General features: G+C 37.9%; 1 protein-coding gene across 4 annotated transcripts in view; it reads right to left on the bottom strand.

Moving 5' to 3' along the window:
- Positions 1-18915, bottom strand: part of SPECC1L (sperm antigen with calponin homology and coiled-coil domains 1 like) — a 113850-nt gene that overhangs the window by 26556 nt on the left and 68379 nt on the right. For 3 of the 4 annotated variants that reach the window (XM_090062337.1, XM_090062335.1, XM_090062338.1), the window contains 4 exons: positions 17202-17285; positions 14208-14364; positions 10350-10397; positions 9272-9374 (listed from right to left, as the gene is read on the bottom strand). In XM_090062337.1, coding sequence (XP_089918463.1) covers positions 9272-9374; positions 10350-10397; positions 14208-14364; positions 17202-17285 — 392 coding nt within the window. The remainder of the gene's footprint in view (positions 1-9271; positions 9375-10349; positions 10398-14207; positions 14365-17201; positions 17286-18915) is intronic. The other variant, XM_090062336.1, reaches the window with a different exon arrangement.

Genomic DNA, 18915 nt, shown 5'->3' with positions numbered 1-18915 from the left:
ACCCATTTAAATAGGCCCAGACAAGCTCGGGTTAAATGCAGTTATGACAGCAGAAACAATATTTAAACAAAGTTAATATGTCAAATCTTATATCCTTTGGAAAACCTCCAAAGACTTAATTTTCTGGCATAAAACAGGGGACGAAACAAAAAAAAAAAAAATGAAGGACTGAGTCACCACAAGGAAGTGTGTGTATGCCAAAACAGAAAGCAATAATATTTTGATTGATGAACGGGGAACATTTAACGCAACTTATTAAATGTTCGTCCACTTTACTGGCTATGTAAACTATTATTTGCTTGCCTTGTTTCCATAAAGCAGAGCATTGGTAATAGGGACTGTATAAGACTGGATGGTCAACAACTGAAGAGGAAATGCCTCTAATTGTGTATCACAAAGGACTTGCCTCCATTGCCACCTTGAAAAATTTCACACCTGCTTGCTCCACTTTGTATGTGTTAAATACTGGAAATGAGATCATGTAGCCACCATGGAGTAACTGTATGCGTACCGAGTCATGCTAAGGTGAGTACATTGCCTCATTTCCAAGACTGCGTGCATAACAAGCAGAGCAAATGGGTAACGCATGCTTCATGACAGCACTTCTGGGCATGGCAAGGGATGGCAACCTTGTAAACATGCCCTTAGTCTGCTGAGTCAGAACTCTATAGGTAGGCAGAAACAGGCTCGCTCTCTTCATCTATGACCATTTCAAAAACCCAAACTAAAGTTTTTTCTTCAAAACCATCAGTATAGTATGGGGACAGCTGTGAGGGTACAATGGTATCTTCAGTAAATACAACCAACTGAAATAACATTAAAAACTCAATAGTTCAAGCTCTGTTAGGCCTATGTGGCACTTGAACCCAATTTAACTCTACCTCACAGCAATACTGTGAGAAAGTCAGGAACTCATGCTCTTATCTAGCCATTTTCCTTTAACCAGCAATCATAAAATCAAGAATGCTTCAATATTAATAGCACAGTGACTGAATATAGTCTAACACCTTCTTTATAGCCCATGCAATCTACAAAGAATGTCAGTTTCCTTCACAAAGCATTCTGAAGGCAATCCTTGCCAAAGTTTTATATAGGGCCCAAACCTGTGAGGTATTCATGGTATTCAGCACTACCTTCTATATAATGATCCAGTTACTAAATGATTTACAGACATCTTAAAATTAAGGCTCTTCAATTAAAAGATGCAATGCACAGCTTACTTTTTGCTGGACAGAGACCAAAAGCAAGTGATAAAACTTAAAGTTTTAAGACAGCTTGAGTACTGTGTCCAGTTTTGGGCTCCACAATTCAAAAAGGATGCAGAGAAGCTTGAGTCCAGAGAGCCACGCGTATGATCGGAGGTCAGGAAAACAGACCTTATGATGAAAGGCTGAGAGCTAAATGACTATTCAGCCTGGAACAGCACAGGCTCAGGGATGACCTGGTGACTGCCTCTAAGTTTCTAAGGGTTGCTCAGCAGGATCTGGGGGAACATCTGTTCACCAGCACGCCCCAAGGGATGACAAGGTCGAACGGTGACAAACTCCTCCATGACCATTTCGGGCTGGACATAAAGAAGAACTTCTTTACTGTCAGGCTGGACATAAGGAAGAACTTCTTTAGTGTCTGAGCCCCCAAGGTTTGGAATAGATTGCCGCTGGACGTGGTTCAAGCACCCACTTCGAACGTCTTCAAGAGACATTTGGATGTTTATCTTGCTGGGATCCTATGACCCCAGCTGACTTCCTGCCCCTTGGGCAGGGGTCTGGACTTGGAAGATTTTTCGAGGTCCCTTCCAGGCTTAATGTCTATGAAATCTATGAAAGTCTAAAGTAAATATCCTTGATACTCTATAGGTGAAGGAAGGTATGTGTTTGTGTTGGGGGAGGGGTATTAAACCAATTTGTGTTCTTTCTTTGAGTAATGCAATTAACTGCAATAGTATTTCCCAGGTTTCTGATAGCTGTTTACAGTTTTAAAAAAGTGCATTGAAATAACTTAAGTCAGTATTAATAAATACAAATACACATGGAAGTTCAACATTAGACAAGTCACTATGTCTAGATGTAGTTTAAAACTGTAAGTACATACATAAAAAAGTACCTATTCCTTTCTCCTTTTGTTAAGCTGCATCTTTCCATATTATTTGTACAGTAATATACTACTCTCAAAGCTACTGGAATATGCAGTGAGATGAAGCAGACTGACTCGTATGCATCAGATCAGTTACCGTTCCTCTTAAAGATGTTAATCTCCTGAGAATAATTATGAAATGTGCTCTCAATTTTAAGAGACTACAAAAAATTCAGAAAAAAGGCTTGTGGAAGAATATTCTGGGAATGCTTTTCAAACAGCTGTTAAATTTAGCATTAAAAGGAATTTCTTTCAAACAGGAAAATACTCAGTCCATTGAAACATCCAAGTGGTTTTCTTGTAAATTTTGCCAGTGGGTCACAACATCTGCTCTAGACAGACAATATTCATGACGCAATATTTTCCCTCCATTTCTGCCTAGTGACAACAAATGAATTTTAATAATCATTATGCTCTATCTGCATGCTTTCTTGATTAAATAAATCTATATATTGCTTATTATTTTCTGTAACTAAACAGCTTTGTAGCAAGTGACATACGCAAGGTTTAACAGTGTGGACTTACAAACTGAAGCTGTCTCCAGGTACTCTTTTGTGCTTAAAGTTACTTACAGCCCCCTTAAAAGGTAGATATAAAATATTTTAATAGATATTAAGTTAGGAGTTTACATTCAAGAGTAAGGACCATTAAAGTTGTCATGGTGATATCAATTAATTCACAGCACATACAGCCATTGTCAATTTTTTAACAGATACTTCTGGACTTATGTACCTCACTTGCTATCCTCTGAATCCCAATTACCCTAGTTAGACAATAACCTCTGCTGTAACCTCCGCTACATGTTTCCAGTCAGTTAGATGAGGGCTTAGGCTAACTAGCATGTTCCCAAGATTCCATGTATATAGAGGCCAGAGCTTCAACCAAGAACTGTTCTTCAGCATTCAAGCTTTGAACCAAATGATAAACATTTCTAGTTCTTACTGCTGAGAAAAATGTTAAAGCGTAAATAAACTGCAAGATGGTTGATCTTCCCAAGTTGGACAACAGCTCTGAGAACTGTAAATTGCCCCATTTCTCCTAGGTATGTTAATTCTGAAACAAAATTATGTGAATGTACAATTAAATGCATCTCTGATACCCTTCTAAGAGTCACCCAGACATATGTACTGAGATTATTAATCCCTTATTTTAAACTAGTGGCATAACTGGGGGGATGGGGAGGGTGATAGGGGTAGCTGCCCCCACTGCTGACTGGGAAGGGTAAGGGAGGGTTAAAAAAAAGCAGCCACTGCTGGCAGCTGTAAGCAGCCACTTCCGTTTTGCCCTGGGGCCCCAGCCACACCCCTTCACTGCTGCTTCAAGCAACTATGAGGGAAAGCCATACAAACAGTGCACTGGGGGGAACTTTTATTTGAAACTGAAGGGCAAAATGCCATTCATCAGATCTGGCATTTAAGAAAATGTTAGAAGATCTTGAATGACTGCAAATGGACAAGGTCTTTCCTGTAAATAAATCATCTGAAAGATGGCTTCTCCAAGCAGTATTACCATTCTTCAGAACTGTATATAGACCAGTATAAATACAGTCCATTTCTTGCAGCATCTTGGTATTCTCTTTGAGGTCTTCTATCAAAACTTTAATTCAATTCCATTTACCTTGCAAGACTTTGTAGAAATACAGCATAAAGACTGCTCCCTAGTAACCTTCATACCTGTAATAATTAATCATTGCAATGTAGGAGAGAAGAAGAATTATTACAAGTGGCTTTTGTCTGTAATTTTAAATAAGTGATGTTTCTGAAAAGATCCACTTGAAAAATAGGAAGCCATATTGATGACTAGCTGTAAATCACTCAACCTTTCCATCCCTTCAAATAATATCAAACGTCTGCATATCACCCAACCCTGAGGAAGAAGCATTCTGTTCACTGTATGAAAAACCTTGTGCTGATTATAGTAAGAATTTGCATAATTCTTGAAATGAGGATGTAAACGCTCAAAGCTGTGAGAAAAGTTATAAATCTTTCCTTGCAAGGGCTTAACTGTCACTTTTTTTTGCATTAAGTTTCTATAAGTAAAGTCTTTTACATCCAAAGCACATTGAATACATTTATTTCTGTTCAGCAAATCTGCCACTGATAAAGATCTTATTTAGCTATCCTATTTAGTAGTCCTCTTCATTTTAACATGAAATGCACACTTCTGCATCCTTTTTTAGACTCATTACTTGTACACTTAATATGCAAATAATTATATTACAGCTAGGCTTAACTGCTACATGGCACCTAGAGTGGACTGCTTTATACTTTCAAATTATCTGGGATTTAATGCCTCAACTTAATAACACTGCATGTTTTTAGAGGAGCCAGGATGAGTCTTTCTCTGCAGAAAATCCTGTATTTGGCTTTGTATACTGTTTGAATCAGAAGATTAAATTATGAAGACAACCTGCATGTAATCAAATCCTAGTTATTTTTCATCTCTGTCTGCAAGTCAACAGGACTTCTGCTCCCAAGTTACTGCGGGCCTTGGAAAATCTCACCCTTTTAAAGCAATTGCTCTGTCCAAGAAATCTGAAGTTCATTAGTGCTCAATTTTAGATACATTTATGGTAGCCAACTCTGTACTCATAGGTAACACTCTTACTCCTCTGGGTCTGTTCTAGACAAAAACATGTTATTCAGTTTTTTTCCTTTACATCAATCTGCAATTCTCTTCCTTAGCAAATCCCGAGCATTCTGTTGAATCTAAGGTTCAAGGGAGAGCTTTGACAGTTGAGTATTCTGTAAACTGCATATACATCCAATTACCAGATGACAACTCATCAGGGAGAAGCAGTCCTGCCATTTTTTGCATTAAGTAACTGTGTTCCGTTATTTTCATTGTTTTGGATGCAGTAATAGTAGGCTGTTCATTCTCTTAAAAGAAATTCCAGAATAAAATAATACATGCTACACAAGGGTCAGAGGCTCTGTGAATAAGAGCTGTTCAGTTTTTACTTCTATTCAATGTATATATTACTTTCTTGTTGAGTGGGCTCCAACAAGCTGCATAATGTGCGAAGCAGAATACTGTGAATAAAAATACATCATAATGCATTCCAAAAAAAAAAAAAAAAAGGAGGAGAGGAGAGGAGTTTTACTATTGTAAAACTTTTCCACCATCATTTTTTACTTAAAAATTTCATTTTATACCATTTGGTTATATTTTAGTTTTTATCTGTCACTATCTATGGTGTTTATTAATGACCGAGGAAAATTTTGCCACATGGAAGCAACTGTCTAGTACAAAGCATGTAAGTATGTCCATAAATATTCAAAAACCTTTCTAGCCAAATCATAATGAATATTTATCATATACCCCGGCAAAGGAGGGTATACAACCCACAAATTTTCAAACTTTTACCACCTTGTCCTAAAGGGTTAAGAGATGCTTACAAAGAGAATTCTCAAAAATAATTTGAGAATTATTTCTCTTCCACCTTATATTCTATCTGATAAAATATATATTTTGTAATGGCAAGCAGTCAGCCCAGAATCTTCACAAACCTCAAGGGTATGAAGTACCTCAATTTCGCTAACATGAAATATCACTTTTAGTTCAAATTAACACTTATGGCAAAACTGTGAGGCTCATCTAATTCATCTAGCCTTTGAGAAAATTAGTACCTGATTGTGTGCTGCTGGCTGCTAAAGGGTGGCCTGATTGTAGAGAGTTTTGTTCTTATCAGGTGTTATGTTATCTGCAGGCCACAACTTTTTTATGGGCACTTTACATACAAATAAAAGGGATTAAGACTAACTAGCTATTTTTGTCTGATTAAACATTCAACAGTTTAAACACACCCAGAAATGCAACCTTTTTCTATCCCTAATGGAACAAACAATTGCAGGATCTCCAGAGCTAAAACAATTCCAAAATAAGCCACTGTGTGGGTCTACCCCTTCTACCAGAAGCAAGCAGCTGTAGTAGTATATAAATGAATAACTACATTTCTCAATTCTTGCTCTTGGTACAGGCAATCGGTTCACAAATCTGCAAGACTCTGGCCAATATGTATTGAATGAAAGAAATCACAGCTGTTTCAAAAAGAAGGTCATTTCTGAATAAAAGGTGCAAGAGTGAGACTGAAGAGGTATAATACTGACCACAAGGATGCTGGACTGAAAAAAAACCTCTCCATGTTGAAGTGGCAAAAAGATATACTAAAAAAAAAAATATGAATTGACAAGATTTGAATGTTCACTCTCATTGATATGCCAATGGGATAACGGGCCAGCAAGCAACCAGAAGTTCTCCTCTTTTGTATTTAACTTCTTAGTACAACAATATAAAGTTAAAAATCAGAAGACCAAGACCAAGATTTTGATTCTTTAAGCATAATCAGAAATATAGCAGAAGAGTTTTCAGACTAAGACTATGGTGTGATCTAATTATAACAAACTGCCATGCTCTGGCTTTGCAATAGGAAATGGTATCATTTGAGACAATACAGCTGGGATGAAAGCAGAAAGATAGAAGTGGTAGAAGGTTTTTGTTATGTGATAAATCAGGGTTTAAATCTTTTGGGACAGTTTAAAATCTAGATTGGATGATTCTGAAAAGTGTTTTTTTTTCCCTTCAACTTACAAAGTCTGGAGTATGTTACTGAAAAGTGTTTCGTATTTTGGTTAACCTAGACAGTTATTTTTAACATTTCTGGGCACCTTTGAACAACTCAAAGTCCGCTGCCACCTCAATTTGTAGGCTATATACCCCAGCCTGTACACTTGTCCATCTGTGGCCGTTTTGTCATGCCTGGAAGTTCCTGATGTGGCATTTACATTTTTTACATTAGTCAAACCAGGAGACCATTGGTTGAATTATTTTCTCTAAAACATGTTAGCATACACAGAGTAATTAGATCTATTACAGCCTCAAAAAGATGGTTCCTGATGTGCAAGTAGTTTTATGGGGGTAACCAGGGATGAAAGGGATATAGCACTCAATAACAATAACAGACATCAGAGACAGGACAATATAGGCATGAAATCACCTGCCTTATGAACAGCCTTTTACAAATACTTCAGGGCTCTGAGCTCTTTTTATGAACCACTTGAAGTATTTTCTGTGTTTGCTTCTAAGCAACGTTCCAGGCAGGGTCTATACATTTTTAATTCTAACAGGAGGGCCAGGGGTTTCCTTTCCTAAATACAACACTACTTTTTTGATAGATGTGTATTTGTTTTAGTTCTGTTCAACATTTTCCTTTTCTTCATATCTTTTTTTCAGGTTTCTTTCAGCTCCCACCAGTTTCCTTCCGTTTTTAATATATTATGCAAAGGTCTCAATTTGTAAATATTGAGATTAAGGGACATACGCAAAGTCTGATTTTCCTGAAGTACAGAAAAAAAAATCCCAGCAGAGGGAAAGTTTCTGCTCAAAGATGAGCAATATCATAACTATTTAAAATAATAGGAATGTGACATGTTCTTCTTTTGGAGGTTTTTATACTGTTTTACTGTATCAATCGATTACTCATCTTCAAATTTACCACATAATGTTCTTCACGTCATATGAAGTCAAAATAATACAAAACTTTATGAAGGTTTGGTATCCAACAGAAGCCCTAATAATTATTTTTTAAATTAATAATGCACTTGAGATGTCAAAAAGCTGGATAATCTGTATTCATAATGAGAACAATTGAGGATACGTGTATAGCATTACAACAACACTCACGTAGAACAGAATTGAATTTGTGTGTGATCTTGAAAACAAATAATGCTATACAACTAATTTAAAGGCAAATGATAAATGTGGATGTCTAAACAATAGCATTCTTCTGCGAAACCTAACTTAATATAGCCTAATAGCGCAAGTTTATTCCTTTAAAATACGGCTTGTAAGGCTCAGAGACACGACATGTTAGGGTCCTGCAGCAGCAGCACATGCAGAAAGTCACGTAATAGCTGTCAGGGAAGCAAGTACATTAGCTGTCAGCTGCTCCCCCCTTCTATTAGCAGCTACAAGGGTCTATGAAGATTGATCATAAGCAGCTAATCAACATGAACAAGAGAATGGCCAGAGAAGGAAAGCTCTTGAATACTTTCTATAATGTTGTCCTAATGAGTTAAGGAAACTGCCAGATGCATCATTCATTTAAGGAGCTTCAGATATTTTCCTATTTAGACTTACACAATTTACAGTGAAAGATTTAACATCCTGCATTTTTAAAAAAGAAAGTGGAGAAAGGAAGGACCTTTTCCACAAAGCATTTTACACTCAAACAGCCAATTTTGGTACAGACGTGCCACAGGAAGAGGGGGAGGGGCACCTGGGGCTTATAGCACAACTTCTCCATTGTACTGAAAGACGACTTTTCCTATGGATGGTCAACCATCCTGTTTTGTGGCTTTCAGCTTCCTCCTGTATTGTGAGCTTGAAGTCATTGAAAAAGAAAAGGTTTTAAACTGAGGTCTGTGTTGGGAATTCCAAACACTTTCAGTACACGTTAACCAAACAAATACATCATGCCTAGACTATTAACATCCTGGTTCACATTGCTGAAGCCACTATTCTTTGGAAAAAATAATGTAATCACAGAAGAACTTTGAATAGCTATCTTGTTAGTTCTTTCAGGTTCTGATAATATTTAGACAAACTGGAAAGAAATTTGAAAATGTGGTAGAAAGCCAAGTACAGTGTACGCAAGACAATGCATCTTGCAAAAGAAAGAAAAATCCATCCCTATAGACATTACGGTTAAGTGGCAACATCCTGAGACATTCAAACAGACAAATTCATATTAATAACTTCTTACTTTTCAACACTTTGTCTAACAAATGCATTTGTGTTAATCTTGATGGAATATTTGGAAAACCTTTGCCTTAAAATGTTAATTTTGTATCCAAGTTTCAAATGTGTAAGTTGTAGGCTGATTATTTTCAAGTGCCTTGCTTCAATGGGAGGTGAGCTGCCCCTCTAAGAAAAACATTTGCACTATGCAGAAAAGTGACTAAGTAACTATTAAGGCTAGTTTGGTTAGGACTTGTAGCATGTGTTCCTGCAAGAAAGTACAGCACATACCAGTTTCATCGCGATCTATGCAGTGAACTGTGGAGCAGTCTGGTTTATGCCACTGGCAGACTTATGTGTTGCAGCTATGTGTGTGCTACATTAAACAGTCTGCAGTTACCTGATATCCTTCTGTTTTCTTCTGGCACCACTTCAGCAAGGCATTTCTTTTGGAGCCTCCATATTCTCTTGCCAGGGCAGATAAAGGGTCTTTCCTTTCTTCCCTAAGAATAGAAGGGGAGGAAAAGAACAGCAAGGTTTGATACCATGCTCCCTCCTGCAAGTTTTTCTTTTCCATTTGAACAAGGTGAGTACCTTTCTCTCAATGACAGGAATAAGGCACCGCATGCCAGTTAAGGGATGGAATATGCCCAATTAAACCCACATAGTTTTCTCTGTTAGGCAAGATCAAATCAGCTGATTTGCTGGCAGTCACTTCACCCATTGTCCACTCAGAACAAAAATTTGAATGCGATCATACTAAGATCTTCAAGAGTTATCACCACTGGTGCTAATCACTTACCATTTACTTAATTATTTTAAAATTAAACCTCTTTTCTAGGGCTCTGCACACAAACAGGGCTTCTTCTAAAAACATATAACCTTAAGCTAACATGCTCAGGACACAATATGTTCCAGCTTGAACTATAAGCTAATGCAAACAACTTTATTTTGTTTTAAAAAAGCCAAACTGATGGTATCTCTTTTGCATCTCATTTGATTAGCAGTCACCTTGAAAGAGCAGTAACTTGGAACACTGTTAGGACAAAGTTATTGCTAAGAGACTGTCTGCCCCCATATCTGGAGTTTTCAAAAGAAGGGATCAAGGACAGTCTCACTCATTTACTTCATATGCAGGCAATATTGATTGTAATAAAACACTGATCAGGTCTCAATAAAATATATTACGATAACAGATTCAAACCCATCAATAATGATCTTGTGTACCGTTCTAATTAGGACAAATAAGAATACAAGAATCCTTGTGCAGTTGTATTTGTCTATTTAGCCAGTAAAAGGCTGGATTGAGGGAGCAGGGGGGCTGAGTAAGAAAACAATTACTTTCCCTATGATAAAAGGCAGAGGGAGAAGTGCAACTGGGTTGGTGAATGCGTACTACAATTCTGCATTAACAATTTCAATATTAGGTTTTAACAGTCAAACTGTTCAAAATATTAACTCTTAGATTAATTACTCACATTAACACCCTTGTGGTAGTGTGACTGAGGCATGTCTTTCTGCAGGCACTAAAATGAAGTACAACAAAAAGGTCTAGATATGATGTTTTACGTAGCTTGAGTAAAAAGAAAGATACTCCAATAGGTCTATGCAGTGAACCCTAATGTTCTCTGTTTGGAGGGAACCCCCCCCCACCCCAAAACAAAAAAACATCAATTAACTCTGAGCTTTCCCTGTAATGGAGGGTTCTTTATTTCCCAATTTTTAAACAATTCTATACAGATTCTTAGGTCCCTCTGCCAGCATCATAAAAATTACCCCTTCTGGATACCTTCATTCTATAAGCAGATAGTTTATACTAATGACTTATTTTCTGGCTTCAAGCCCTTTCCAGCCAATCAGTTCAATACCAAAAGAAAATAAGTGCTCCAGTGCAACAACTCTTGCAGACTATAGGCATAGATTTCACAAACCTTGGAGGAAGGGAGTTATTCTTGGAACCTGTATTGTTTTGCATGCATATACTGTCACCTCAGCACTAGGGATTGTTCTACATGACCCATGTTTAATTTAATTCCATGTGCCAGATGAAAAAGATTAGTTCCTAGAGTCTAATTAAATATAGTTAAGATAATCGCACCTTTTTGCTGTCATGTGAAGTCCTGATTGAAATTGGCAACATTTCAGAGTTGCTCAAAACTAGGTGGCTCAAATGCCACCTGTTGTCAGCTATTAAAAATAAGTTCAATAAATGAAGTAACAGGGGAATAAGGATGCATCTGACAAAATGCATCTGAAAGGAATGTCGTTAAGTTGCAAGCAGTAATGGACCATGGACTGGCAGCAGTACAGAGGAGTTGCACATTCTTCAAAGTAGCCATCAGCAGCCATACTGACCTGGCAGATCTCTAAATAGATCTGGTAAATCTAAGTTAAATTGAATATTATTTTTAAATATCTTACTACTTACATAAACATTCCAATATTGAAATGAGGCCTGAACTTGGGGTCTAGCCCACATTCCTAAAATTCTGCCATTAGGGTTTTGATTCTTTTCAGGCTTTTCCTTACAACTGCACATAAGGGAGACAGAAAATAATTTATCATATTTAATCAAATCCAAGAGGAGTCATCCTGTCCCCCTCTCCCCCATTTAACATGGGGGAAAAAGGTCCTTGTCCTGGACCAGAAAACAAGCAGGAGAAGCGCGAGGAGAAGTGGGAGAGGGGGCAAAAGAGGGCAAAGGCAGCTGCTGCGGCTCTGACTCCGGCCCCAACCCAGGTGTGGGGGGTCAGAGTCCTCCTATAGCCACTGCCCACCCCTCTGCAGCTTCTGCTCCCCACTACCACCTGCTTGCTCTGCCGCAGCAGCGAGGGGGAAATATTTAAAACAACCCTTCAATAATTAGTTTCTATATATGGAAAATTATAAACTCATTTATAAATTTTCTCTGAATTACTGGGGGGTTGTCTTAAATTCAGAGTTGTCTTGGATTTAGGTAAATTCAGTAGTGTATTTTAGCTTAAACAGAGAGTTACTTCAGAGACTTTTAAAAATACATCATTATAAAAAAAGAAAAAACATTGAACTATAGATCATATTTAACCTGGAAGGCACCATGTAGCTAGACTGAAGTCTAAGGAATTTACTCTGGCTTATACATCTTCAGTGTACACATGCTTTAACTGCCCAGACTCCAGAGTTAATTTAAAAGCCAACTAAATGAACAAATTTGGGAATCTTGTATTTAGATTAGAATAAAAAAATATGCAATATCACCTTAGTTTAAGAAAAAGATAATGGAGACATTTAACCCCTCAAGATTTGTGACTGCATACTAGAACTTGAATTTAGGTTCTCTCCCTTCATGCTACACATGCTGTGTAGCCATGAGGGAACTGTACAGACTGTTCCCAAATTCCAGTAAGGCACATGGTTTATATCATGTTCTTATTGTTATGAAAACAGCATTGAAGGAAACAAATTAAAATGAATAGTATGGAGACAATGAAAAATGTTTTGTGATTGATATAAATCTTATAAATGAATATATTAGGTCAGCTGTATTCCAAAATGTAAGAACTGATTTATGGCTTAAGCTTGCAGAACAGGGGTGTGCCTGCATTTACTGGACAGGTTGGCAGAGATTTATTTTCTTAAATAACTTATTTTACATACTGTTGTAAACTTTTGCAAGCCACACAGCATATTAAAAAGCCTAACAAAAGATTATCCAGGGACTATTCCCAACAAGTAGTTCTTCTCCCTGCCCTACTTTCCCCACACACTGACCAACCCACTCTTCTAACGGTAGCAATTTTTCTTCCTACAGTGAACAACTCTTTACTTCATGCAGGCAGAGAAGTTACCAACTGCAGAGATCATTCTCCATTTATGGCTCATTCAAAATTTCATATTTCTGTTAAAATCTCAGGTTTACACACCCTGCTAGTATTAAAAGTTTAAATTTACATAAAATTCACTTTTTTTTTTTAACTCCTACTTGTGGGACCAGATATCAACCAGAGGTTTCTTGAAGCGCTAGTTGTACATTACCCACAAAATAATGCATCAACCCGGTCCACAGACTTAAGACTACATAAAAGCATTATACTGAAGTATGTCTCACTTAATTGAAGCAAAACCATTGTTTTGGATAATATCCAGAGCTGCAAACACTCTCTTAATTTTATAATGTAATTTTTATAATTCCCAATGGCTCAGAATATAACAGGTTTAATTTTCTGGCATACAAGAGCACTGCTGATAAGCTACAGTGTCAGATGATCACTTAAACCTGGTGCACCGCTTTCTAATCTGTGAAACTAGAACTTACCCACATCAGTGACATGAGGCTCAGTGGGTGTTCATACATGTGCTCCGGGAAGGGGGCTCTTTAATTAAAGTGGCTCCAAGAGCTGCTCTAATTGAAGTCCCGGAGCATCTCGCGTATCAGCATCCCTGTGCTAAAAAATGACAGTGGGATGCTTCAACTAAAGCTCGTTGAACAAGTTTTAAAGGGCCCCCGCTGCCATTTTTCAGCATGGGGATGCTGATATGTGAGATACTGGAGTCTACTGTAGTGCAGTAATAACCATGTTCCAGCAGACTCGAGTCTGTCCAACACGTTGCAATTACAGTAGATTGGAGCAGCCTTGCTGATCACGTATAGGTGCCTAATACACGTAAAATATTTTGAGGTCGTTGAAAAGAAGATTAGAAAAGTGAAAATATTCTCTCTGGGATATTTGATATAAAACCAGCTATTCCTTACTCAGCTAGTTAGTCACCATTAGCAGGATGGCTTATGACTGTTCATTGACAGGAGTACCCAGGCATTTGTTCAAAAAAAGTTACAATTTGATTTAGGTAGGGAACACTGGTGGAGCTCTTATTCATTCAGCTCTTATTCATTCATGGCTGGTCAGGAGGCTATGAATACCCTGCAGTGGAGATCTTTCTCTTTGGCCGCGCACCCCCACCATTCTCCCCTCAACCCCGCAGCTGTGTCCAGCCACTGCTCCGTGACTGGGGTTACACTGACTCAAAAAGGTTGAAAACCCCTGCTCTATATGGTATACAGGCCATAAACTAACTTGAAAATGAGTTGGGTACAAAATGCCACAACTAACTTGTTAAACCTGACTTCGTACTCTATGCATATGACAATACAGCTCGCTGATCTGCACTAGGCACCTCATCTCCTGGCTGAGTTTAACATATTGGTAATAAGTTGCAAAGGTTATTGAAGAGCATGGATCATTGTCAGTCCTGTCTGTTGACTGCCAGACCTAAATAACATTCATATATTAAGTACAGTATTTGCTAGCTGCAAAGTTAAGACTGGTTTAATGATGTACTGAATAATGAAGTTATACCTTATTCGGCTTCGTGTTGTGGGGGTGACAGATGCTGTGGGAGAGGAAGAGAGGGAAAGTTGTGGCGAGGTGGTACCCATCGCCATGAGAGAGGCTGGAGATGCTCCATCAGGCGCATTAATGTCTCGCTTGATTTCTTCGCTGCTCCGTCGTGACACTGAACAGTAAAAATACCCACAAAGGTTATCATTTATAAAGAAAAAGCCACTGAAGCCGGTTCCTAGCGTTTGTTATGCACTTTCTCCTGAAAGCACAACCCCCAGTTCTCCCCTTAAAACGCATACCACAGCTTGTACATCAAGAAATATACAAGGCTAGACCTCAAGAGTGTGAAACTGCAATAATTAAATGGCAAAAGGGATCTCAGGAAGGGAATAACTTTCTAAAATTACCATTATTTTCTAGGGTAAAATTATATCTGAAGCAATGAAAGCTTCCTGAATGGACTTGTGGAACACCTTGGAAAATGCCAGAACTTTGTTTTCACTCATTTTTTGACTACAGAAAAATACTAGACCAATTTTTCTGTTCCAAAGAACTCAGAAAAATCAAAACAGTTCAGAATATTTTTAGCACTACGATTTCCTATTTGAAATCTCTGCTTTCATCATGTGTGAAAACATGATTCATTTAACAGTGCTAACATTGCATGGCACCCTGCAGTGCCACAAAAACATTTCACAGCATCCTACGGTGCTGAAGCTTCCTGGGTGAGAATCCCTCCTCTAACATCACCCCTAACCAACAGTAAGGGGATCTCTCTAGGAAGACAATGGTTATATAAAATAAAACCATGTAGCTTTCTTCCTAAGTGGTTCCAGTGCTAAGCTGTGCTAAACTTTCTAATTTTATTTTTATAAAGCCCTTTTCAAATACTGAATGTTTAATAAAAAACACAGACACCTGGGTGAAAGTTAGCAGGTGATATAAAAAAGAAATCCTATCAGCTGTGACAGCTGGCCTTATCATAAGTTAGAAAGTGATTCTGATTAACAATAAAAGGTGCCTGGAACAAATTCAGACAGCATTAAATTTTCCTGATGAAAAGTTTGCCAATTAAAAAATGACCCAGGACTAATCAAACACATTCTAGAGAAAATGTTCATCGTTTAGATACTAATACCAGCCCCACATTCTGAATGTACATAAAAACTTGGAATGGTTGTGTAGTAATGTTTTTCCTCTTTTAAAACTTAAAAAGTTCAAATAAGTGAGTAAGTGGTGAGTTTTGGTTACAAAAGCACCACAGATTTGGATACAAAAGTATTTCAGAAACTTGGTAACAGTTTAAAATCCCGATTTAAATATGTTCTTACTTGCACAACTAAGATTGAGAACTTTAAAAAAACCACGCCTTTTACCACTTATATACTATTTCCTTGTTTTTCAGAATTTCCATCAACTTTGACAGTAAGAGCTGATTAGCTGAGAAATACTTTTTTGTTTATTTCAAATAATTTTAGGTTCTAAATGTTGCAATATTCATGTCAAGTACTTCTCAGCGAAGATTTGTTTTAAAGCTTTCCACTGGAATTTAGTAAATAAATGATTTAGTTGTATATTTAAGTTCTAGAATTTAGCTGTTTTTTAAAACGCAGGGGTCTTTTAACCCAAATAAGAATGGAGTTAATTTTCAATATGAACTAACCTTGAAACTTACTGGCAGCCCATGCAAATATTTTTCAGTTGTGGCAGCATATTTTTAAAAAGGTTTTACTGTGGTCACTCTTTACCCTGTAGTATGGTAGAAGTTTTGTGAGGTGGCTTGTAAAAGGGTCTGTTTAAACGTCTCATAATAACCATTTCATTTTATAAATTAGTCTACAACATTCTACTACAAAAAGTAGCAGTCTTGGGCTATGGACCAATGTAAATGTTCAACTGCTTTGAAAGTGGAGAAGCAGCTGCCATTCAAAAAGCACAGATGTGTTATTGTATCTGTTTGCTCCTGTAGCAACACAAAATCAACTACATCTCTGCAAGAGACAGGGTTAACAATGCAGTGATTTTGTTACAACTGCATTACTACAAGTGCATGAAGATGCAACTTACATTGCAACAGCTTACACTTGCACGATTTGATATTAATACAATTATTACACTTGTTTATATCCTCATTTTAAACGTATAAATTAGATGGAATCCTTTTCAACAGAAAAAAACCTCAACACATTATTTTGCACTTATCAAAGGCAAACTGACCCCCTGATAAGGCAAAAATGGTGGTGTATCATTGCTGCTTTTTTTTTTTTTTAAAGCTGTCTTGCAAGGCAAAATTATGTGCAACACCAAGAAAAAAAGTTCTAGCTTTTTTCCTTTTTTTTAGATACAGCCAACTACTGGATGGCTGTAGATAAGCCATCAAGGCAAGTATATCAGTGCACATGTTTTCATGCAACTATGCCATAGGAGGATGCGATTCCACAGTGTTAAGTGGTTTGGTTTTCTTTGAATCTGACAGGTCACAAGAACATTTTACCATTTGGCCTAGTATCACCCCGATGCCTTGCAATACTAAGCAGAGATGTTGAAAAACATTCAAAATTGAAGAGTGGATGCCTAGACACAACCATTTCCGCACATTCTCTCTAGAAGCAGTAGCTTGGTCACATTACTTTGGCTGATAAATGCCCATATACGTGTGCAGCTGCTGTACAGCACACAGGCAGTGAGGAGCACAGCCTGTCCAGGGGAGGGGGGCAGCTCCCGCCACTGCACACATCACTGAGAGGGTGTCCCCCCGATGAGCCACGGCTCTGTCCCGCACCCCACTCTGCCCCAGCCCCACACCCCACCTCACTGCGGGGGTCTTGAACTGCCCCCGACTTCCCTCCCCTTCCACCGCAGCACATATACCTGCTGGACGCAGCCGCATCAGAAATCTGATCAGTATCAGCTGATATGCCTCCTTAAAAACTGGCTATCGGTATCAGCCCCCAAAAATCTCTATCAGTGCACCTCTAGTTTTTATTTAGCAGCCATATGCAGATTTACCTGAGATAGATTTGGCACTTTCCATAGCAGGTACTCTTGGCAACGAGGCTGGTCTGCTGGTAGAGGATGTCCTCAACAAATGTTCTAAACAAAGGATGAATAGTAAAAATTTACTATTACATTATTTCAGTTGTATGGGTATGATCAGTGAGGAAGCTGTGATACCATTTCCGAATTACAGAATGGGTTCATTTATCTTGTTGAGACAAATAACTAACTGATTATACGTCAATCTAGGAGGAGGGCTAAAGTTCATATTTTTTTTTGCCATAAAAATTTCACCATGGAAATTTCATGATCCTTTAAACTCTACTCCCTTAAACCTTTTATCTGGACATGGCCTGCTATAATCTGTTGATTCATTTAACAATAAGCTTGGCAAGAAATTCCTTTTTAGCACAAAGACACACTAAGTCAAGGGTGCTCAACCTCCAGCCTGTTATCCAGATCTAGTTTATGGAGCCATGCCATCCAGCCTGTAGCGCTCCCCACTGGTCCAAAAATGTGGTGTTGTGGGGGGGTGGGGTGGAAAATAGTGGCAGTGTTAATTGCTATTCCATTGCTGCCAAATTTCTGGACCCAAGGGGAGCCTGGTAGGCCAGATAACATGGCCTTGCTTGCTAGATTGGGCATGTGGGGCTGATCAAGGCAGCGCAGAGCCAACTGGGGTGGCACAGGCAAGGAAGATGATCACGGTAGCATGGAGCCTGATGTGTGTGTGTGTGTGTGGGGCCAGACAGTGGTGGCCCAAAGCCAGATCCAGCCTGCTGACAGGCCCCACACCACTTGTCTGGCTTTTGGGGCAAAGAGGTTGAGCACCACTGCTCCAAGTCATGTGCAATTCAAGCAGATTTCTGTCATTCTGTGTAGAGCTCAAACCAAACCTGTTTGTAGCAAAATTTTCTATCATCATTTTTACCTTTCATATATAACAGCTAGAAGCTGCTGATATGCTAAAAGTGTTGGGAGATTAGCTCTGCCCGCAGTCAATGCAAAGAATTTTTTTTTTTTTTTAAAGAAAACTAATCACCAATAAAATGGATTCTTATATCAATATAAGGATCAAGTCAGATTTAACATTCATATTATAAAATTATATTTTAATCAATATCCTTTACGCCATTTAACATTTTTATATGGTATATGGTCAAGTGTTTGTAAGGTAATTAAAAATAAAACTATCCTGAGGCAGTAATTTGCAAATAAGGATGCACAATACTAAAATACAAATAAACGTGTAAGGTCCTAGCTCACTGACAGAATGTATTGGTAGATAAAGAACACAAGTCAAAACTAATCTAAGAATGTTATCTATAAACAGATTTCTTACCCGTCTTCTTTTCTAGGGTTCAGAATTCTGTATTTCTCCTGTATTAGGTGATCACATAAGCCAAATAAAACAGTATAAAGAATGCTGTCTCCTTTATGAACAACTGTATGTGATAAGAGTATTAACACTTGCACGAGAAACAAAGAATCCTGAAAACAGGTGTTGGCAGGTAACAGCTCCTTCAGACTACTTTCAACACAGAAATGTTCCTAAGTCTTATTTTTTGTATTATTACAATTTAAAGTCCTGAAATATTTTATTGGCAACATATTTTAATATTACTAACATTGCAAAAGTATTCTAAAAAATTTAGCCCCTTGCTGCATTGAGTGAATAACCCCAATATGCAATCAACAAAAGCAAAAGGAAATCTGGTATATGTTA

This window comes from Crocodylus siamensis, chromosome 9 (assembly GCF_052110815.1).
Source record: "Crocodylus siamensis isolate JL-2025a chromosome 9, ASM5211081v1, whole genome shotgun sequence".
NCBI lineage: Eukaryota > Metazoa > Chordata > Crocodylia > Crocodylidae > Crocodylus > Crocodylus siamensis.
This window is presented reverse-complemented; position numbering and strand designations above follow the sequence as displayed.